This window comes from Amblyomma mixtum, chromosome 1 (genome assembly GCF_055824585.1).
Source record: "Amblyomma mixtum isolate Tamu chromosome 1, ASM5582458v1, whole genome shotgun sequence".
Lineage (NCBI taxonomy): Eukaryota > Metazoa > Arthropoda > Arachnida > Ixodida > Ixodidae > Amblyomma > Amblyomma mixtum.
Window position 1 is genome coordinate 139,834,230 of NC_143012.1, and position 23,051 is coordinate 139,857,280.

At 52.3% G+C, this 23,051-nt stretch overlaps 2 protein-coding genes across 3 annotated transcripts in view; both read right to left on the reverse strand.

The window, feature by feature from the left end:
• Positions 1-8,410: 8,410 nt before the first annotated feature.
• LOC149367738 (uncharacterized) lies at positions 8,411-18,569 on the reverse strand. Its single transcript, XM_089575327.1, has 2 exons — positions 12,761-18,569; positions 8,411-10,241 (listed from the first exon to the last, which is right to left on the reverse strand). Exon 2 carries the CDS (start codon positions 10,142-10,144, stop codon positions 8,411-8,413), a length of 1,734 nt encoding a protein of 577 aa, XP_089431453.1. The 5' UTR covers positions 10,145-10,241; positions 12,761-18,569.
• Positions 18,570-18,840: 271 nt separating this feature from the next.
• The window catches only part of LOC149367739 (sialin-like), a 95,602-nt gene continuing 91,391 nt past the window's right edge, over positions 18,841-23,051 (reverse strand). For both annotated transcript variants that reach the window (XM_089557365.1, XM_089557371.1), the window contains exons 8-10: positions 22,443-22,598; positions 21,344-21,429; positions 18,841-19,258 (exon numbers count right to left, since the gene is read on the reverse strand). In XM_089557365.1, the coding sequence (XP_089413491.1) occupies positions 19,040-19,258; positions 21,344-21,429; positions 22,443-22,598 (461 nt within the window). In that variant the 3' untranslated portion in view covers positions 18,841-19,039. The remainder of the gene's footprint in view (positions 19,259-21,343; positions 21,430-22,442; positions 22,599-23,051) is intronic.

Consider the following 23,051-nt stretch of genomic DNA (forward strand, 5'->3'; position numbering starts at 1 on the left):
GCCCACCCTGATTGGTCGACAGATGTCTACTTACTTTGCGCCGTCATCATAGCCTGCCCACCGTGGCAGGTGGCAACTTGGCCACCGGATTGTGAGCAACCTACTCGCCGTGGCAGGTGGCAAATTAAGGATCGGTCGAGAGAGGTCACGTGGCCATGTGACGTCATCACAACCTGCCCACTGTCTAGTAAGCGACCTAGTTTCTACCCAGCAACCTAGATAGAAAATCTAAATGAAAAATCAGAACAAAATTTGACATATGCAAACGTCGGCATCTTCGCAGCATGGTGGATACCTGATAATGCAGCTAGCAGTCCGAATGTGGCATTTGATGGGGGCAGACAGTTGCGAGGAAACTGACGCAAACACACACAGGAGCTGCAACAGAAGCTGTAACAAACGTGCAATCTAGTGCTACCGCATTCCTCTCTCAAATGGCCGCACACTTTTTGTTTCCTCTTTCATCTTTTCTTGATTACCGTGGGTGCTCGACGATGCCGAGCGTGATGCATGTGATTCCGGGAGCTGATAAAGATAGTGAGCAGAGATGGCTGCGGGTTGCCGTCAGTGCGCGTAGCGTCAGATTGCTTTGACCGTTCGAGCATTCAACGTTTGCGTGATAGCACTGCCAAAATATTAGACAGCTGGGCGAGAATATCATCGAACTTTACATCATCATCATCATCATCGGCCTGACTACACCCACTGCAGGGCAAAGGCCTCTCCCATGTCTCTCCAATTAACCCTGTCCTTTGGTAGTTGCCGCCACTGTATCCCCGCAAACTTCTTAATCGCATCCGCCCACCTAACTTTCTGCCGTCCCCTACTACGTTTGCTTTCTCTTGGAATCCACTCCGTTACCCTTAAGGACCAGCGGTTATCTTGCCTTCGCATGCCCTGCCCTGCCCAAGCCCACTTCTTCCAGACTGCAGAAAAAGGCAGTTCGAATAATCACGAATGTTCCATATGACAGCCACACAGAGCATATCTTCACAGAACGGATTCTAACACATATCCCTGAAATCTACAAGACAACGTTAAGAAAGTGTTACCAGGCAGGTATTAAAAGAACAAAGCTCTTAGTAGTATCGCTAACTTATCACCTAAACTATTCACACGCAACACTCGCCAACTTCAGCAATGGGAGGTTCCACGCCTGCGCGCTAATTATGGGCAACAAATGCTGAAATATCTTCTCCCGATTTTTCTGAATGAGCGAAGTACTTGTGATTTATCAGATGTGTGAAACTGTATGATCGTGTACCTATGCTTGCTGTACATTGCCGTGTTCACGGGGCCGCGGACCCTGTCAAGCCCATATTGAGGCTTTTTGTCTGCGATCCCTCAACACCGTTGATGATGAAAATAGACTAATTGATTGATTGATTGATTGATTGATTGATTGATTGATTGAATAACAAACGAATTCTGTTTCAGTGCTATACTTTTGCACGCGTTGTCCCCAGCTCAAGCGCCACTGCACCTCGGTTTGTCATCGGGATCAGCCATTCGGCTTGACGGATAGTAATAAAAGACTAGAAACGAAGGAAAACATTATGCCCGCCTTATATGCGTTAATCGGTCACGGTACATATTTTTATGGAGGAGTGAAGCAAGTACACTTACCAGGGCTCTCACCAGGTAGGTTGCAGACAACTTTGCCACTCTGATACAACCGCCGTGAAAAGTTCCTTCTTTGCGATGCACAGGTACTTCTTTCCGGGAAGTCGGTGGTTGGGTTTGTTTTTCATACTGATCGCGGGAAGGGAAATTGCAGCCAAGAGCGACAGAACGTTGAGTGCTATTCTTAAACAGGGCACTGTAGTAAAGCAGCGAGTTGGGGTAGTTAGTGTTAGTTCATGGCGGAAAGGACGTTAATGCGCTAAAAAGACGAAGACAACCATATAAAATGCAGGATATGGATGTCGTGTTTGTCTGGACATTGTTGCCTTCGTCTTTTTGGCGCATTAACTTCGTTTCCGTCATAAGCACAGAATAGCGTTGGGCGGAAAATCTCACCCACCGCATCTGGCAGCGCCTGGGCCAGCCGGAACGCTCAAGGGTGCCTAATTGTGTCATGTGTCTTCCCGTGGCGGAAATTTCTGCAAAATCGCTCATTTATTTTCACGCGAAACAAAAGGGTCCAGACTGATTTTCGAAGTGTTCTGTGCAACTAAAGGGGCCCTGTAACAGTTTCTGAGGAGAATACGTAGAGTTGCTCAGTTATTCCACTGTGTTGTCATCAGCACCCGAACCAAAATATGCCCTTCTACAGGCAGCAGAGAACCCGCAATCACGATCAGTGCCTCCTCCGGTGACTTTTTCTTACTGGCGCCCTACTCACCTATTAATCATTACACAGAAACCCACAACTCAGGATCTTTCCATCATAACATGGCCATAGCATTCCCGTCTTCTAAGTTAATTATTTTCAAAACACCTCTGTGACATCAGCTTGGGTATTCGAATGTCACAAGGCACATATCTAACTTCAGTAAATTCCTGGAATGAGTTCAGACCTGAGCCGCTTCTTTTATTCTCTCAGACTTTTGTTGACCGACCGACCGACCGACCGACCGACCGACCGACCGACCGACCGACCGACCGACCGACCGACCGACCGACCGACCGACCGACCGACCGACCGACCGACCGACCGACCGACCGACCGACCGACCGACCGACCGACCGACCGACCGACCGACCGACCGACCGACCGACCGACCGACCGACCGACCGACCGACCGACCGACCGACCGACCGACCGACCGACCGACCGACCGACCGACCGACCGACCGACCGACCGACCGACCGACCGACCGACCGACCGACCGACCGACCGACCGACCGACCGACCGACCGACCGACCGACCGACCGACCGACCGACCGACCGACCGACCGACCGACCGACCGACCGACCGACCGACCGACCGACCGACCGACCGACCGACCGACCGACCGACCGACCGACCGACCGACCGACCGACCGACCGACCGACCGACCGACCGACCGACCGACCGACCGACCGACCGACCGACCGACCGACCGACCGACCGACCGACCGACCGACCGACCGACCGACCGACCGACCGACCGACCGACCGACCGACCGACCGACCGACCGACCGACCGACCGACCGACCGACCGACCGACCGACCGACCGACCGACCGACCGACCGACCGACCGACCGACCGACCGACCGACCGACCGACCGACCGACCGACCGACCGACCGACCGACCGACCGACCGACCGACCGACCGACCGACCGACCGACCGACCGACCGACCGACCGACCGACCGACCGACCGACCGACCGACCGACCGACCGACCGACCGACCGACCGACCGACCGACCGACCGACCGACCGACCGACCGACCGACCGACCGACCGACCGACCGACCGACCGACCGACCGACCGACCGACCGACCGACCGACCGACCGACCGACCGACCGACCGACCGACCGACCGACCGACCGACCGACCGACCGACCGACCGACCGACCGACCGACCGACCGACCGACCGACCGACCGACCGACCGACCGACCGACCGACCGACCGACCGACCGACCGACCGACCGACCGACCGACCGACCGACCGACCGACCGACCGACCGACCGACCGACCGACCGACCGACCGACCGACCGACCGACCGACCGACCGACCGACCGACCGACCGACCGACCGACCGACCGACCGACCGACCGACCGACCGACCGACCGACCGACCGACCGACCGACCGACCGACCGACCGACCGACCGACCGACCGACCGACCGACCGACCGACCGACCGACCGACCGACCGACCGACCGACCGACCGACCGACCGACCGACCGACCGACCGACCGACCGACCGACCGACCGACCGACCGACCGACCGACCGACCGACCGACCGACCGACCGACCGACCGACCGACCGACCGACCGACCGACCGACCGACCGACCGACCGACCGACCGACCGACCGACCGACCGACCGACCGACCGACCGACCGACCGACCGACCGACCGACCGACCGACCGACCGACCGACCGACCGACCGACCGACCGACCGACCGACCGACCGACCGACCGACCGACCGACCGACCGACCGACCGACCGACCGACCGACCGACCGACCGACCGACCGACCGACCGACCGACCGACCGACCGACCGACCGACCGACCGACCGACCGACCGACCGACCGACCGACCGACCGACCGACCGACCGACCGACCGACCGACCGACCGACCGACCGACCGACCGACCGACCGACCGACCGACCGACCGACCGACCGACCGACCGACCGACCGACCGACCGACCGACCGACCGACCGACCGACCGACCGACCGACCGACCGACCGACCGACCGACCGACCGACCGACCGACCGGCCGACCGGCCGACCGACCGACCGACCGACCGACCGACTGACTGACTGACTGACTGACTGACTGACTGACTGATAAACTCTATATTTAAAATATGTAGAGGGAGTGAGTGGAGCGGTCCTTAAGGGGCCGCCCCTTACAAACTAGGTGGGCTTCTCATTACAGGAGCCCATTGACTGTAGCTGCTGCTTGGGCGCGCCCGACCAGGGTCTTTTGGCTCGCCAGGTCAGAACAGCCGAGCAGGGCCGCCTCCCAGTTCTCCCGGGTAGGGTTGGGTATAGGGGAAAGGTAATGGTGGTGGTGGTGGTGAAAAACTTTAATCAAAGAGAGCTTGAGGGTAAAAAAAAAACCCTGCTGCATGGTCGGTATCCTTAGTCCGGGACACCGCATGACGAGGCCCCGTCTCGCGCCCGCTTGACCAGAGCCCTTTGGGACTCCAGTGTGGTGCAGTTGAGGAGGGCAGTCTCCCATGCCTCTCGGGTGGGGGTAGGGGAGGGGGAAGGTGAGGATTCTGAGTACATGCCCACACCATGTGAAAGATATCGCAGATCTCTCCACAGTGCGGGCAGCGCCCATCTGTGTTCGGATCGAAGTGTTTTGCTATTGCAGGACAGAGAAGGGTTCCTGTCTGCAGGCGCCGCAGAGTTCGCTCCTCCGCCTTACTCAGCCCCTTGGCAGGTGCCGGGTAGAGACGGTGGCTGTCGCAATAATAAATTAGGATTTCGCGGAACCGCAGAAGCAGTTTATGAGCTTCTGAGACATGAGAGCTAGGATGAGGAGCCCGGTGTGTGAGCGCTCGGGCGGCCGCATCAGCGGCCTCATTGCCTCGTAGACCCTGGTGGCCAGGAGCCCAGATCACTTTTGTGCGAGTTGGATCGGCGAGAGCGCGTCTTAGAATTTGCGAGGCAAGAGGTGATATTTCGCCTGCAAGATAATGTTCACAGGCCCGGCGAGAGTCTGTGATAACCGTTTTCGATTTTGGATCGGCGGCAGCGAGAGCTATTGGGACTTCCTCCGCTCGTGTTGAATTTGGGGCCCGAAAAGATAGCCCATCGACATTCATTCCCCGGTGGACTACGGCAGCCGTGAAGAATCCTGCGGGCGACGGCCCTGTGATGTCCACGTAATAGACGCCCTCTTTATAGCCATATTGCCTCTCAAGCGTGCGAACCCGCGCTTATCGTCTGCCTTCATGTGAAGCCATGTCCATGTTACGCGGGAGCGGAGCGACCAAGAGCATGTGGCGCCACAGCACCGGAATGTTCTCCGTCCCCTCTGGTATGCATGTGGGTTGGATGTGTAAGCGGTTTAGCAGGCGGCGCCCAGGCACCGTCTGCGATAGCCGCGTATATTGGTTCACGAGGTGGGCCTCCCGCAACTCCTGATAGGAGTTTACCACTCCAAACGCCTTCAGTTTGGCGTTGGAGGTAGCCACCGGGAGGTCCAGTGCTCGCTTTGTTGCCTTCCTGATGATGGCGTCAATGTGCTCGTCTTGTTGTTTGGTGGTGCGTATGTACGGCACGGCGTAGATGATCCGGCTGGTCACGAAGGCATAGGCGAGCCGTAGCGCGTCCCTGCCCCGCAGACCACCCCGCTTGTTGGAAACACGGCGGATCATGCGCCCTACCTGTTCACCTATGCTCTTGAGTTTTGCTATAGTAGAGTCCGGCTTAAGTTTGTTATTGATGAACAGACCCAGGATCCGGAGCTCCGCCACTTCTCTGATGGGACTGCCCGACAGAGATATGTGTAGAGACGTGTTGTCCTTGTGGTTTGTCTTGACGTGTAGAAGCTCTGATTTGGCGGGCGCACATTGGAGACCACAGTCGGCAGCATATGCTTCGACTATGGAGGCGGCCTGCTGAAGGCGGTCCTCCATCTCCCCAAGGCTCCCCTCGGTGGTCCAGATTGTAATGTCGTCTGCGTAGAGTGCGTGTTTTATGCCATCCACCTGAGCCAGTCGGCCGGGCAGGTGCATCATGGCGATGTTGAAAAGGAGCGGTGATAACACCGCCCCCTGTGGTGTACCTCGTGTACCCATGAGTACGGGCCGTATTCCTCGTCCTCGATCCGGAGGAGTGCCTGACGCGCAGAGAGGAAGTCTGTGACATAGGCGTAGACCTTCGCACCGCAGTTAGTGGTGTTCAAGTTAGAGAGTATGGTGCCATGTTTAACATTGTCAAACGCCCCCTTAAGATCGAGGGCGAGAATGGCCTTGTCGTTTTGTTGCATGGCTGTGGGTCGTATTATGTCCCTGTGTAGTTGGAGTAGGACATCCTGTGCAGACATGTGCGGGCGGAACCCGAACATAGTGTCTGCAAAGAGGCCCTTACCCTCCATGTATGGAGAGAGGCGATCCCGAACCATCGTCTCCATGAGCTTTCCCACACACGAGGTTAATGAGATGGGTCTCGAGTTGTCCGTAGTCACGGCTTTACCTGCTTTGGGGATGAACGTTACAAGCGATGTTTTCCATTCGAGTGGGAGCGGACACCCATCCCAGATCTGATTTATGTATTGTAGCAAATGGAGGTATGCAGAGTCGGAGAGGTTCGCAAACAGTTTCACTGTTATGCGATCCCGACCCGGTGCCCCACCTCGGCGCATTTTAGCCAGGGCCGCCTTAAGGTCATGCAACTCAAAAGGGGCGTCTAAATCCTGATTTGGCTTGCCGGAGTACGTGTACTCGGGCCCAACCGGGTCATTTGTGCGGCAGAGATACATGTCGCACAAAGTGTTCGCAAGTTGCGCCGTCGTACCTTCGTACCCGTGCAGAGCCCGCCGGAGCTGTTTTTGCGTCTCCCCTTTCGTTTGACAAGGGTCGATGAGGTTGCGCAAGAGACGCCAAGTCCCCTTCGAGCTCATCTGACGCGCTGCCGAGTTGTAGCGTTCTATCCAATTGGTGTCTGTGAGCTGGGCGGCATATGCCGCAGCCTGCTCCGCAAGTTGTGCAACACGAGCTCTAAGCTTGCGATTCGTCTTGTGTTTCTTCCATCGTTTTGTTAAGCTCCGGCGCGCCTCCCACAGATGCAGGAGGTGATTGTCCACTGCGGGGATCTCGTCGGTGGTGTGAAGTGTTTGCGTGTGTTGTTTCGGTATGTTGGTGACCTGTGTTGCCCACTCCGCATAGCCGTCGGAGAATAGTACCGGAGGGACGTCCTGAGTTCGAAATTGGTGCCAATTGGTTATTTTCGCCTGGTCCCATTTTTTACGGGCTGCCTTCGCCAAAAGCGTGATGCGGAGAAGGCAGTGGTCGCTGCCCAGGGTATCCCCCAGGTCCTCCCATGTGGCGTCTGTAGTGTTCCTAACCAGAGATAAGTCAGGACACGTGTCACGGGTGACCGAGTTGCCCACACGTGTGGGGCGAGACGGATCCGTGAGCAACGTAAGACGAAGGGTGGAGATGAGCTCCGCCAGCTTGCGTCCCCTGGATTTCTCGAAGTGATAGCCCCAGTGTAGACTGGGTGCGTTGAAATCCCCAATGATCACCAGGGGTTCATTGTCAGCCGATTTGAGAGCACGATAGAAAATTTCGCTGAAAGTAACACGCGGCTTATGCGGGGGGCAATACACATTAAGCACATGTATTGACGGGTTGCGGCACCTGAGAGGCAGAACCCTCATTATGGTGTATTCCTGCTCAGTCTCCAGATCAAGATCGACCTGAATCGCGGTGTATGCTTTATGCACCAGGATGTAGGTCGAGGGGTCCCCCTGAAACGAGCTCTACCCAGAGAATTTCGCATCATTGCCGGGCTCTTGCAAAGCAAGAAGCGCCGGCATGTCACCAAGGGACTGCAGGTAGAGCTGGAGATGTGACCATTTTTTGCAGGCTCTGAAACCCCTGCAGTTCCATTGAATGATTTCGAACTGGTCTAATTTTTCAGCTTTCTGAGAAGGCTTGCCAGCCATATTGATGTTTTTATTTTACGGTGCTGGGTAGCCACTCGGTTCGGGGGCCGGCGTAGCCCCAGGTAGGGGTTGCATCAACGCCGCGGCTATCGGGCCGGAACCGCTTTATTCCGCTGCCTGTCGAGGAGCTATTTTACGTTTTAGCTGCGGGGAGTCGCAGGAGAGAGAATTTTTTATTTGGGAGCTGGCCCAGGGCTGCACCGCCTTAAGGACAGAGTCAGTCACCTGGGCTGCAATGTCGGGAAGCATTGCAGCAAATGCGGACCTGAACATGTCCTGAAAGGACTCGCGGACCGCAATCATAATTTGGTTCGGGAGCGCTGCCACCCGCTCCTCCAACTGCTCGGCTTTACGCTCCAGGGCCTCGAAGCGGCCGGCGTCCGCGGGGGCCGAATCGACCACCGTGTCCGCGGTTTGCCGCGAGACGCTAGTTAGGCAAGATGATACTGAGGATCCGTCATCACTATCCTCGGGCTCAGCGTTCTGCATGGGCTCGGACTGCCCGGCCTGCTTAGCTTCTAATTCTTGAATTTTACTGGCGAGAATTTGATTTTGGCGCCTGAGCTCCTCTACCTGCCGCTGTAGGGCGGATTCGGTGGGGTAGGGAGGGGGGGTAGGCCCAGAGACTAACCCACTCCAACTGCTCACCTGATTTTGGCGCGGTACCAGAGGTGGGAAATCCTCGGCTTTCAGGACCGGTGGCCTCGTCAGGTTCCCGGACTTCACTAATTTTGGCGGCCCGGACTGGGCCTTCTTGGGTTCGGGCTTGGGCCCCGGAGCCTGCTTGGGTCCGGCCGTGGGCGTCTGGGCCTTTTTGGGTCCCGGCGTCTGCTTCTGCTTTGGGGCGGGTGGGGGTCCCGGCTTGATGACCTTGCGGTACTTGCCCGCGCAGCCAGGCGCTCCGGTGGGATGGCTGCCTCCGCAGATGAGGCAGCACGGGGAGCATTGATGTTCAGCTGGGCCACCGTCAGGAGCAGCAGCAACCTGAGCCCCGCAGCGTTCACAGCGTCCAGGCGGCGGCCGCGGGCAGGCATCGGCCCGATGCCCCACCGTGCCACAGCGAGGGCAGGCAGGGATCGTTTTCTTATAGAAGCGGACGGGGAGACGCTCGCAACTATAAAGCACGGTCCGCGGCACCCTTGTCCCCGCAAAGGTGACCACAGCAACCTGCGTTTTGCCCAGCTTGCGCACGGATACTACATTGGGGTCCTCACTGAGTTTTTTCTTGACAGTCTCAGATGTCTCGTCCGGGGAGACGGTGATGACGCCCTTGCAGAATTCGCCGGAGAGCTTAGGGTGGCCCCGGAATAGCAGCTTGCGGCCTCCGACCGGCAGCATGCCGTCCCGGAGCAGCTTCTCTGCAGCTTCCACTGATTGCAGTGTGCACACGAGCACATTTTGCTCCCACACGGGCCACACTGCAAGCCCCACACTTGCGGCGTCCCCGAGGATGCTGCGAACGGCAGCGCCGGCTTGTCCAGGACCTAAGGTGGCCTTCAGGTCGATGGTATCTCGTGGCTTAAGCACCACAATGATTTCGTCTTTCCCGATGCGGGGCGTGTGTTGCGGCCGCCACCGGGGCTGTTTTGCTTGTTGCACAGCTGCATGTTGCGCGATCTCGCCCTGCAAATGTGCAGAGCGTCCCGCCACCCGTTGCTGGCCGGCGTCCGTGTTGGCGTCCCTGGAGGCCTTAGTCTTCCTGCGTCCGCGCCATACGCGGACCATGTCTTGGAGGTATTCCTCCTCGCTGGGAAGAGGCTCTTCATGTTGAACGGTTTCCATGTTAACGATCCCTATGGAAATGGGATCGTATCCAGTAACTTGGCCTTGGACCGCCATTGCCGAGGAATCCCAGAGGAAACCCCGAACGCAGCCGGCGCAGGCCTTGCCACCGTCAGGCTTAGCGCCGCAGAGATCGGGCGAGGTCTTCAAAGCACTGAAAATGGAACAAAATTCAGCGCACCTTGGCAAATGTGGTGTCCACGGATGCCGCTTAGGTTGCCGGAGACGATGGTGCCAAGCTTTCTACGGGAAAGAGTTGAGGACCGCAAATAACAGCGATAATTGGTAGAGCCGATGTGGCGTGCGACCGCTCGCGCTGCCTGCCACCGGCGTTCCCGGGGAAGGTGCGGGGTTGATTGGCATGCCCACACCATGTGGTAAAGGTCCGAAGACTTTTCCCTACAGTGCGGGCACTCCCCTGTGCACGCAGGGTCGAAACGTTTGATGACTGCCGGGCACAGCAGTGTTTTATTAGAAAGGCGAAGGAGTAAGTGCTCCTCCGCCTTCATGAGGCCCTTGCAGGGCTTAGGGAAGATTGCATGGCCGAATTGCTTGCAGGGAAAAGCCGGATTGGGGCTGTATGCGGTCAGTACGAACCGGGAAGAGGAGTTTCTTTTGCTAGATAGAATTTCGATGAATATACAGTCGAGCTTTACGTTTTCAATCTCGTGGTTAACCACGTTAAGGTTTCTATGTACCATCGTAGTGGTTAAACTGTGTTCTGTGATGTGACATGACAGAACTGCCCGGTACATTGGCAGTTTTAGTCGAGACATTCTCGGATCTTGGATCGCTATTACGTCAGGTTTCTCGGATTGCAATTCAATGTGTAACTACAGATCTGCTTTTTGTGTTTAGAAAAAATTTATTTACATATGTACACATGCCAAGGTTACCAGGCACAGTGACATTCACAAGAACAAATGACAATAAGCATGTAACGCGAGCCAATTAAACAGGTACCATAAACATCTCTAAGTAACTAATAGGAATTGCTCGTGGGCGACGTAAAACAGGATATAATACCTATTGACAAAAGGGTGAAAAGGCAATAATTTGACATTGAAATATTTAAAAGGAGACCTTAGCGCCAGTTTGGCCTAAAAACCAGGACAAGACGACTATTATTCACAGAAATGAATGGGCATGACCATTGCCGGAGAAACTCTTCCTCACCCAAGAAAAAGAGTTCCTCGGACAAAAAACTGATGAGCTCCCGTCGGAGACGGCCGAGAATCGGCCACACAGCGCGGCGTCGAAAGCCACCAGCGACCGCGGCGCATCGACTGCGCCATAAACTAAAAAGACCCGCAGCAATTAACAGGCGAGCAAAACGGACGCTGGGGAAGCGGCCGCGGGATACGAAACACGAAATGCCCTGGCCACGGAATCCAGCATGAACCGCGCGCCAAAAGACACGCGCTACCACGCAGGTGACTGTAGCGTGGCGATTAGATTCCGGGAGCGGGCAATTCGGACAGGTGCTGGAGCGTAACACACCCCATCGCTCTAACCGATCACAAGTAGGGAGCACTGCCCAGCCAAGTTTCCAGACAAAGTCGCGTAGATGGTCTGGGAGAGGTGTCGACGCTAAGAGCGCCCACTGAACGCTGCGCATAAGTGAGCGGCGAGCCGCCGGCACAACAGGCAACAATAGCGAGCCCATAATGTCCACCACACGGTCTGCGACGATGTTGACATCAGGTGCTACTGCTGTTACATGCCTATAAAAGGCCACTGACGAGGCATAGAAAGCGGAAGGTTGCTCTGACTGAGGTCCATGACTAACAGGGGCCGCGGGATCCAAAAAGCGTAAAGAAGGGCACAAAAAGTACCGAGTCAGGGTTCGCGCCGGAGACGCGTTTCCTAGCAGGATGCGCAAAATACCCTTTAAAGCTAACAGCGAGGATGTAACAGACAAATTTGGAAAGGCAAAACCTCCTCTCTCCCGTGGTTGTCCAAGAACAGCACGAGCCACAAGCTCGGTACCGCCTGACCAAAAAAAAAAAGAAAAAACTGTAGTCTGCACCCGCCTTATGACACGGAGGGGTGGTTTAACAGTATAGCAAAGGTACCAGAAGGCACCGAGAATGACTGACTGACCAGCAGTTCCACTGCCAAATTCTTATGGTTTTAGGATTTTCCATTTTGCTGGGATAGATCGATTGGCGCCCCTTGAGGGGACGGGAGAAGCCGGCGTAAAATTTCCTGTAAAATGGTATCGATTACTCCGAACTTGTGATTTACATCCTAATGTGCGGTGCGAGGCTGTGCGTTAAATTGTAAACTCTTTGTGTTAGGTTATCGAGTTTTTGGCTGCGCTCTCCCACTTTTCGTTCGAGTTTTGCGACTCTATCCTCCAATGAGGCATTTCTTACACCAGGTACTGCTCGTTTTTTGTGTGGAGTTTCTTCCTTGCTTACTACGCTTACTGGTGGTTTCGACTGATGCGATCACAGTACTATCCATTTCTGTGATTTTCTGCATTGGAAATGGTTTTGGAGGAGGGTCCTTCGATTTGCGGGTGCTTTTAGTGCACTATTCCTGTTCCTGTTCGAGGTGTTTGATTCGGTCCGTGAGCGTTTGCATGTGGTGGAGTGCCTGATCGAGTTTAGACTGTAATAACTGCAGCTCCGCGCCCTTTCCGTGAGAGGCTACTCCCGCCCAGCTCACCTGTTTCGGTCCGGCGCCCTGAGTCCGGCTGCTCCTGCGTCCGCTGTTCAAGGACGGGAAGGATCTCGAGCGGTCCTTCCTTTGGGTGGATGTTGGGTCGTCGCAGGTCCGGGATTCAGATCTTGACTGGTGCTCCGGCGTTTTCGTTTGAGGTCGTTGAAATCTTTTCTTGCAGCTGTTATCGCCTGTGCGGTGCACTCCTGCGCAGACAATGCCGACTGGGTCGCAGATTTCTTCTTTTATGGGCTGTTTGCCGCAGTACGGGCACCGTTGTTGCGGTGTCTCCGGACATACGTCTATTCTGTGTCCGACTCTTCTGCAGTTCGTGTACGCCACTGCTTTTGGAATGAAGGGGTAGACTGGGTACAGGAGTCTGTGGTATACGATGCTATCTGGCAATTCGTCCGCATCGAAGTGGAGCAGGAGGGACTTTGATATTCCTCCCATTGTTCGTGCTTGGACGACATCAGGGTTTCTTTTTCAGAATTCTGTTATCATGTCTTGTTGAGTTTTTCCTTCGTAAGCCCGATAGATGATGCCCTGCAAGGCCCTGTCCGGAGGGGCGATGTACGACGTGATGACGATGTCTTTGCCTTCTATCTTGATTTGCTTGACTGCGACGTAGCGTAATGTGTGGCGCGAACACCACGGCGGAAGTCACTGAGTACGCCGTAGTTGGGACGAACGCCTTCCCAGTCGAATTCCAAACGCCCGATTGGAAAACTATTGATTGTTTCTTACCGTAACAAGGACCCCAAAGCTGAGTCATTAGCAACTAAGAAGCCAGATAAGCAGACCGAAAAGCCGAAGTCGAAACCTCTCCCTCTGGTCCTTACTAAGAAACCGCTTCCCCGACTCATCGGTGGAGGACTATAAAATCATCTACAGACCAACGGGCGGAGTAGACATCACGCGCTACACCGAGAAGTTCATTAGGCAAGCGATCGCAACAGCGAGCCGCATCACCGCGACCGAGTTTGATCAAGACAACTCTAGAACGAACTGTGAAAAGAATGTGTTCACTATATCGACGCCGGTACAGGCAAACCCGGGGTGCTCTTATCGGTTTCGCGGCTTAAAGCGCGACTAAGATGACCACTGTCCCAGGGAGCCAGTTATGCACCCTTGCTGTCCTTTCGTGGCGTGGGCTTTGGTTATGAAGGTTCTACGCACAGGTTTCTAGGCTCAAAGAGGCTGGCTTTCCGGTACAGAGCCTCGCGCGTCTGGCGGAGAGGCTCTTGGTGAAGATCAAAGGGGGTTGCCAAAAAGCCCAGGAAAGTTCCGACCACAAAAAGGTTGTTCCCATTCTATATCTGCATGGTGTCTCCCATCGTCTAAAGAAAGTCGCAGGCAGGTTTGGCATACAAGGAGTTTTTACTGCTGAGAATAAGGTTGGCAAGATTTGTGCCGCGGTCAGGAGACGGATGGAAGAGTCGAGGCCCATTGCAGGAGCATGCGCTGTCAGACACGCCAACAGATACGTGCCGTGCAACATGGGCGTTGTGTACAGAATACCCGTATCATGTGGGAAAATTTATTATGGGCAGACTGGAAGGTGCCTCAACGTCCGCCTGAGAGAACACGAGAGGTCGCTGGGGACGTCTGCCGCTTCTTCTAATCTCGCTCTGCACTGCCGTGACTGCAGTAAGGAAAATGACAGCGTGTGTACTCCTGACTTGGGGCGTGCTGACGTTGTCTTCCTGCACAGGGATCAGAAGTGCCGGGAAATAGTAGAGGCGTATCTGATCGCCACATCGCGCATTCCATGTGTTGCAAAACCTTCGGTGGCGTTACACCAGGTAGAACTGGAATACCTTGATAGTACTGCGGCAGTGCAATGAGGCTAATGCGCACGTGTGGTTTGGTTTGCTGTTTCTGTTTTGCTGTTTTTGTTGTTTTGTTGTTTCATGCTTTGTGCGCCTGCGCGTGCTGGGTTGAAGCCTTTATAACCACGAGTTTCCTAATAAAAGTTTCAGTTGATAGTCAGCGCTTGTTGGTTTGCGTGTTTCTTCCCCTGTCTTAGTTTTTCGCGCTGTGCATAATGATGAAGGTCATTTGAAGGTCAAACTTGCGGCCATGGTGAAACTGGCTTTTTCAATAGCGTAGTGAAGCTTTCGTTTCAAAACCGCCCCTTTCTTCAAAACACACATGCTTTCGCTTTCCTCCACGTAAACGTGACTTAATTGTTCTTAATTTTTTTAAACTTTCTATTTATGACTGGAATTTTAATTTCACCGCATGCATTGCCAGCCTGTATCCGAGTCGGTGCGCACACCTCCGCCTCTAGTAGTACGTCTATCGTCATATTGCGGCCAGATGAGCGGGTCTTTTAACGCGAAGGGGTTACCCTTTCCGGCCAAGTTAAAACTGTTGAATATAAAAAACACATCCAGAGACTAGCAAATGCAGGAGGAGGATAATGCAACACCGGAAAATCAAAGTTCCATCGCGTCTTTTTCATTTTTTTGCATGATTCCAAATGCAATCACTGGACTTAGTGTTCGCAAAATGCTTCGTTTGACTTCATGGTTTTAAGGGCGTTTAACGTCCCAAAGAAACTTACGCTATAATGGACGCCGCAGTGAAAGAACCACCTGGGGTTCTTTAACGTGCACTGAAGTCGCGTAGTACACGGGCCTCTAGAATTTCGCCTACATCAAAATTCAACCGTCACGACCGGGTAGGCAGAGTTCTTTAAAAATGTAATTTATATCAACTGCTTTGAAACATTGCTTATCTTTGCAGAAGTATAAGCATGTGTTACAGCTCGTGCAAAGAAAATGCGAGAATAATATGACACATAGCTTGTACCTCTGTTATTTTTTCATTATGGTGTGCGGTCCTTTGTAAGAGGAATTCTTGAGTTGGTTGAAGACAAGCACTGGTTCTGTTCAGAGGCGGCATAGAAGAGGCAGGGCGACCACGCTCCCAGTATCAAGATTTCCAACCTCGTACTATCACATGTCCAACACTATGGACAAACCTTTTTAAAATTGGAAAAATGTAAGATATTCTAATGGAAATATTGCAGATAATGGTCCTTTCTTTTGATATAGAAAAATCTTTCTTTTAAAGTGTTTTCAAATAGAAAACCAATGGGGAATGCTTTTAACGACAGCAAAAACGTTAATAGAAAAAATGCAAGACTGCCGAGGGTGATCTGCGGTATTCTTTATGTTATAGTGAAATCTTGAATTATATGAAAAGATGCGCTCATAAATGGTTTCCCACTAAAAAATGCCTTTGTCCGCAGTTGCTGGGTATGTCTAGCTTTCTGCATTCACTGAAACTTTGTAATCCGAAATTCTAAAAAATTTGGTCGGTGCACATTTTGATGTATTCATACTGTCAAGGTGCTCCTTGCGAGGTGGCGGTCGTATTTTTGATTTCTAGATTGTTCAGCAGCATCATACAGCGTCCACAAAGCGGATTTTATTGTAATGACTGTTTTTGGATGCATAGCGTGAACTGCTGGGCAAGTTGGTTGCCTTTTTGAAGGTTGAAAGCTGGATGTCTTTCAAACGTCGGCGTAATTGCATTACCACACATAGTCCTGTTCTCAGTTTTCTGCTCTGGGCTTGATTCCCAGAGGTTCAGTGCTTTCATGTTGTACTTTGTATTAGTGCTTGTACAATGAATGTTATTACTTCTGCATAGGATGAATGAACAGCTAAACACGTGTTGTGGGCCGCTCTTGAAACTTATTCCTTTTCCTATGAAAAGTGCTTGCGCAGAACGTATACGTCTTCTTCGGGGGAAAGAACGTTTATTGTAGGCTACGTAAGTAGCGGTATTTACACCACACAAGCAGTCACAGATAACTCAAATACGACCGCGCTGCTTATTCTTCACTAGGGCTTCCAGGTCCTAGTGATTACATTTGAGATCATTTTTTGTGCGAAATATTTCAGTATGTGTAAATGTGTTTTACAGAAAGAATTTATTTCAAAGGTGTAACGTACTTACTACTTGTACTACTGCTGCGTGTACTACTTGTAAGGAGTAAGATTACTGGTAGCCTTCCACGTCATTTGAGAAAAAGAGAAAGAGTTTTCTTCTACACGATGCAAGAGAGGAAGCGGTGCCAGCAGAAGGCAACGTCAAAATGTACACATTTTCTATAACCATTTCCTACCTACTTCCGTATGTCGGACAGGTGAAAGGCTCCTAGAATTGGTCGATGAAGTGCTAAATGTCGAAACTGCAGCACAAACAGTCGCACTTTCTGGCTAGATTGAACACTGGCGGCCTCTAAATTTGATAATTCCAATTGGAATTAAGGGCCTGAAAAGGTTAATAAGAGGCTCGTGAGGCGGAAAATCCGGCAACGCCACCCACAGTATAAGGGCAGTTTCACATGCTGCGATTAGAACAAAAATAGTCGGCTTAGTCGGTGACGCCGGTCAGTGCTTTCACATGCTCCGCGTACCCAGCGAATTCGGTCGGAGGAACACGCAAGGTTGCTCGATGTTCGCATAGGCAACCCACGATTAAACGCGACACAAACGCTGCACGGAATGTGTTGATGACGTTATGACCAGCGTGTTTTTAGATGCAAGGCAGCATTTTTTATGCTTTGATTAGAAAAAAAAAATTGCTTCCACCGCAGGAACAGCTCCCACGTGATTCCACGTCGCACGCAGTCTCGGTGCTCCCCATTGGTCAGTCGCAGAGCGAACACAGCGACGCTGCGAGTGAATTCCAACCGGAGAAAATCGATCGCAAGCCGCCTGCGACTAGGCTGACGGCCCTCCACAGTCGCAGACCGACAGAATTCGCCGCGCCACAGTCGAATATCGCATGCATGTGAAACGAGCATGAGACCTTGTTTCGAGCCCTAAGGTACTCGTAAATGACGCAAGTGCACTCCGAGGTGCACCGTGCAAGTACTCTAGACAGGTGTGTGGACGACTGTACGTCAGAGGGAAGGGAGAAATCTTCTGGGATAGGATGGACGCGGCTGGCGCAGTGCGGAGTAGTTTCGTCCGGCAGCGTACGCAGCACTGTTAACGGTGGCAGAAGCGCCATAGCGGTTTTCAGTGTTCGGGTTTTCGGTGTTACAGAAGGAACATGCAGGCATCGCCATCAACGATGGGCTGCGGTTTATTTGCCTGTGAAGCACATACAGTGAACAGCAACGAAACATTGATGGCACCAGCTCTGCTCAAAAAATTTCTTTATGCGGTCCATAGCTGGTCCAAGGGCTGTGCATTGAATTGCTTTATTTTTTTTTTTTTGGAGGGAGCTGGAAAAAGTACTGAATTACACGGAAAATGCGATGTGGCTATAATTGAGTGCAGAGAGGCACGCACCCAGTAAATGTGCGTAATTATAAGATAATCAGGTCAATTAAACACTTCATTACGGCAATGGCTGAAGAAAAAGGGCTGAAAGGGAAATATATGAAACTTACAAACCACTTACGCATTGCACCGCGCGAACGACATGAAACCTCAAACGTCCCTCGTCTGTGATTACCGTGTCGCGCTCAATAAGCCCCAACCCCTAAGCGACGATGTCTCGATCGGTTCAAGGGCGAGATTCGAACATCCATATAAATAAGTTCAACAAGTGACGCATTGATCGCTGCTCTGAGAAAGATACGTGATTTTCTCCCGCTCTCAGAGGCGTGCCAGCTGATGCCTGCGTGCGCGTAACGGTCATCAGAATGCGCCCGCACAGATGGCGATGGCCAGTGTCCCTGCCGTGGCTGATCAAGTTCAAGAATAACAGTGCGAAATAGACAAGGACTAAAGGAAGAACACGCAGCCAGGCGCTGACTTTCAACTAAATGTTTATTGCTCGGAACGTGGAAGTAAATAGATGAGGCTCCAAACAAGAAAATGAAAACATTGGGGTGATACTTGTCCATGCACACGAACCAAAATGATACGGCAGCATTACTTTCCTGCAGATAGAATTTCTATCTGCAGGGAAGTAATGCTGCCGTATCATTTTGGTTCGTGTGCACAGACAAGTTTGCATCACCCCAATGTTTTCATTTTCTTGTTTGGAGCCTCATCTATTTACTTCCACGTTCCGAGCAATAAACATTTAGTTGAAAGTCAGCGCCTGGCTGCGTGTTCTTCCTTTAGTCCCTGCCTATTTCACGCTGTTCTTCTTGAACATGGCATACCAACTCGCCCAAGCGTCAGTCCTAACGGGCTGATCAAGGCCACGGTCCTGGGCTAGTGGTGGGGTGAGTCTGTCCGAAGCTAAACTCCAAGGTTAACCGAGAGTTCGCTGGCAGTACAGGACGGCTGCCGTGGCTTGACCCGGTCAGAACATGTGGAAGCTCTCGGCGAAGCTGGTGGTGAGGTCGAAGCGGTGGGCGTTGTCTGCCTGGTGGTGCTCGATGTGGGAGGCCACGGTTTCGTGCTGCGGAGGCTGTGCCCATGGCTGCACCTCTGCCGACCCGAAGGCTAAGAAGGCCAGAGCCCCCAGCAGGTAGATGCCGCACGTCAGGTAGAACACGGTAGCCCAGTTATCCAGGCTCGGCTGCGCAAAGACGATGCGCAAGCTGTGATGTGGCGGTCGGAAAAAGTAACGGCTCTCGGCGGTGATTAGCCGCTGTGATGTGTCAAAATATTGCTGGAAACGTTCGACATTGAAGATGACCCGCCCCGTGAACCGCCACCTTCTTCTGCTGCAAGACCTCCTCGAGGTGAGATACTATCTGATACTTATGAAATTAGGACTTCTAATGCTAGTACAATAACCGTTTAGAAGTTTAGTTTGGCATTGCAAACCGCACAAACCTGGCCTCACTGGCGTTATGCGGAGAAACTGCGGTATTATCGATGTATATCCGACCCCGATATACTTCGTTAATATACGATGTGCTGTTAGTTCACTGGACATTTTTATTTATTTATTTATTTATTTCATTTTACCCTCAGGGCCTTGCAGGCATTGCAGAGGGGAGTGGGCAGAAAATATAGAACAAAACAATGGAGAAAAAGGAAACGGGTACATGAAAGATTAGTCCTTTGTATACAATGTTAGCTAAGACAAAAATACATTAGTGCAGAACAAAATCGTCAGAGTTTACACAACACCAGCCAAAGCTTTGCGAAAGTTCTTTACGTCAGTAATAGATACAATTTCACCAGGAAGATCGTTCCATTCCTTAGAAGTACGTTCCATTCCTTAGAATTTAAGAAATGTTCTCTCCATTGTTTTACTATTCACGATATTCTTGTGGGTTCTTAGTTTCCAGCATCGGTACACGAAAAAAATGAGGCAGTCGACTTATCGAAATATTACCGATAAAAACCTATCACGGCTTTTCTAACGAAATCATTGTGGAATTAGGGCCCCTTTCCCACCAAACATTCCGTGGCGCCTAAAAACTTTGGATCCTTCAAGTTCAATCGACGGTCCTTTTAACGCTAACCTATAAGAAATCGTAAAGCGCACTAGGTTGTGCGCATAAGGTTGTGCGCACAGAAATAGCCATCCGGATCATGATGTGCACATCATGATCACATTTGGGGCGCACTCCGGAAGAAGAAGAAAAAAACAAAGAGCAAGAAGCACGGCACACCATAAGCTATGCACCCTGGCCAATCCCCCGCCGTGGGTATGTGCCATTAAGCCCGAGCACATCATCATCATCATAAGCTACATAATGCACCATAGCTGGGGCGGCCATGGCCTTCTTTCATTTTATTTTTATTTTTACAAATTCTGCCAGCGTTGTTACCAGACCTTAAGCAGGTAATGCTTTCCACAGACTTCCCACAAATGTTCGCCGAAGCTGTTAATGTGGCTGATGCCTGTGGCGCACAAGTTGAAGCGATGAAGGAAGAATAAAATTAATAAGATGGATTGGTTGATTAGTTGGTTCATGATCGTATAATTTAGCAGCAGAAAGTGAACAAGGACGTTGAATAAGCATACTGACGAGGACGATGCAGCATCGTTCTCGTCTGTACGCTTCTTCAACGTCCTTGTTCACTTTCTGCTGCTAAATTATACGAAGAATAAAAATTACCGGGGTGCTTAGGGAGCTAACGTGCGAGGAATGCGAAAGCCTCGCAATTCAACTACAAATCCATCCAATTCCACTCCAATTATATTCTAATTCTGTTCTATTCTTTTGCAGTTGATGCAGCTATAAGTACTATAGTACAACTCAAGAACGAAGAGGCAAATGACGCTCAAAGGAGCCCCTCCAGCCAAGTGCGTCGACCGACTTTCTCGCTTGACCTATATAATATCTCACTCTCCACCTTGACCTATCCCCTTTGACCAGCTAGCACGAAATAATCGTAGGGGCTGGCAGATTAGTGGGGAATAACCACGGCTGCATTGGATTAACCGCGGCGTCCTGAAAATTTGTCAACGCCATTGGCTGGAGAGAGAATTCCCTTGAGAGGAATTCACCGCTTCTTTCTTAAGTTGTACCCGACTATAGTACTAACTATTACCGGTTAACCTTTCGCATTTTTTCGCCTTTGATGACGTCGGAGTGTTTCGACCAACCGCGAGTTTTGTAACTCCGCTACTTTTGGGGTGACGCCAGGTTTTCGTGTCGATGAGCTATCAATGCTTTCGCAATAAAAGTAGCGCTGTGCTCACCGCCGGTGAGGTGACCATGCCGACGATCAGGGGAGCCAGGAATCCGGAAGTGTTGGATACAGTGCCCGCGATACCGTACAAGATGCCTGCGAAACGACGCAAAGAAGCCCACAAGGCGGTCACTGCGGACTGACGAAGTTGCAGCACACACTCACACCGGCATGCACGCCCTGTGCTTCGTATTGCACCCACACCTATAGACCCTGACACGGGATGAGACAATCGGATGGTTCTGTTAAGTGCGAATGTAGTACGTCTGGATATCCTGCTCATGGCACGTCTTGTAGGAGTGAGCACTGAGTAAGAGGCACGGTTTTGATATAAACAGGATCGTCGCCTTCAGGAATGTTCCCTCGAATACGGCGCGCAAACGCGAGCTTGAAGCTATAGGGCCGAGGCAGACAGCAGATAACCATGACCGTTTTAAAATTTATCCAAATAACACGACAAAAAATATTTATCAGCATAGTCGACGAAACGCAATAGCATGCGTGACCATGTGTGAGTGCCCCATGAGAGGTGAAGCAATATATTATATACCTTGACCTAGAGGTACAGACACAAACATGTGCAGAAATCCAAGAAGCCAGACAGGCCAATGGGTAAATTTATATGTACCGTGTTTGGCCAAAGTAACCGGGCAACGGCATTTGTTCCACACCGATATAGTGGAACCCCTACGCCACCCCTAAAGACGAAAAGGTTTTGAAAGGTCATGACTAGTGCTCTCCTTATCATATACAAGTTGAAATCTTAAGGGGCGTTAGCTACGCGGCTAACGAGCGAACCTTGTTGCGTGGTTACTTTTGACCAAGACGGACCAGGCTCGTCCATTGTTAGGGTCAACACGCGAGCGCGTGACCACCCTCATAGCGCCGTTGCGTTCGTCACGGCCGCGCATTGAAGGCAAGTGGCAAGCGACGGCAGCACCATCTCCAGATCTTTCGCCACTGCTCCACTTTGCTTCAACGTGCGTGCGTGTCGGAAGCACTGGCGCTCCGAAAAGCGTGGCCGTCCGCTCGCACGTTCACCCTAACAGTAGAAGACTTCCTTTGTTTAAGTCATTTAAAGAGAACATAAGAAATAAAGAGCTTCGTACCAGCGTGTGCGGGCGCCATGTCGACGAGTGCGGGCGTGGCTCCCCCCGCGGCGAGACCATAGACGCCCATGGCGAGCACCAGAAGCCATGAGACCAGCGCCTGGTTACAACTGGCTGAAGGCACCAGCGCCAGCAGCAGCCCTGCTCCGGTCAGGGCTGCAGGAAAAAGCACGGTGGTCAGGTTTGGTTTCAGTTTCGTTTAATTTCTCTTCCCCGAGCTCTGCACAGAGGAGGGCACCGTGCTCCTTTATTGAGCATAGGCGGTTTCGTCGTGGCGTGACTGTGACTGCTTCCGTGACTGTGTGACTGTGACTGTGTCCTTGACTATGTGACTGTGACTTCGGTTTTGTCTCGTTTTGTCTTGATTATGTTTTTATTTTTCTGATTTTTCTTTTGTCGCCGGCACTCAGTGATTTGTTAGACTGTTACTGTGACCATGACTTTGCAGTGACTTCGGTTTTCTCTTTTTTTGTTATTATTTATTCCGCAGATTGCACGTTATGCTTTGGCTGTCTGCCTGCGACTAACTTTTACTGTGATGAGCCTTTTGTTTTTTCTTCTTTTGAGTTTTTTTTACTGCTCTGTTTTTCGCTTAATTTTTTTTTCTTC

Excerpts from the sequence above, each read along its gene's own strand:
- LOC149367738 (XM_089575327.1), bottom strand. The coding sequence starts at position 10,144 with ATGGCGGTCCAAGGCCAAGTTACTGGATACGATCCCATTTCCATAGGG.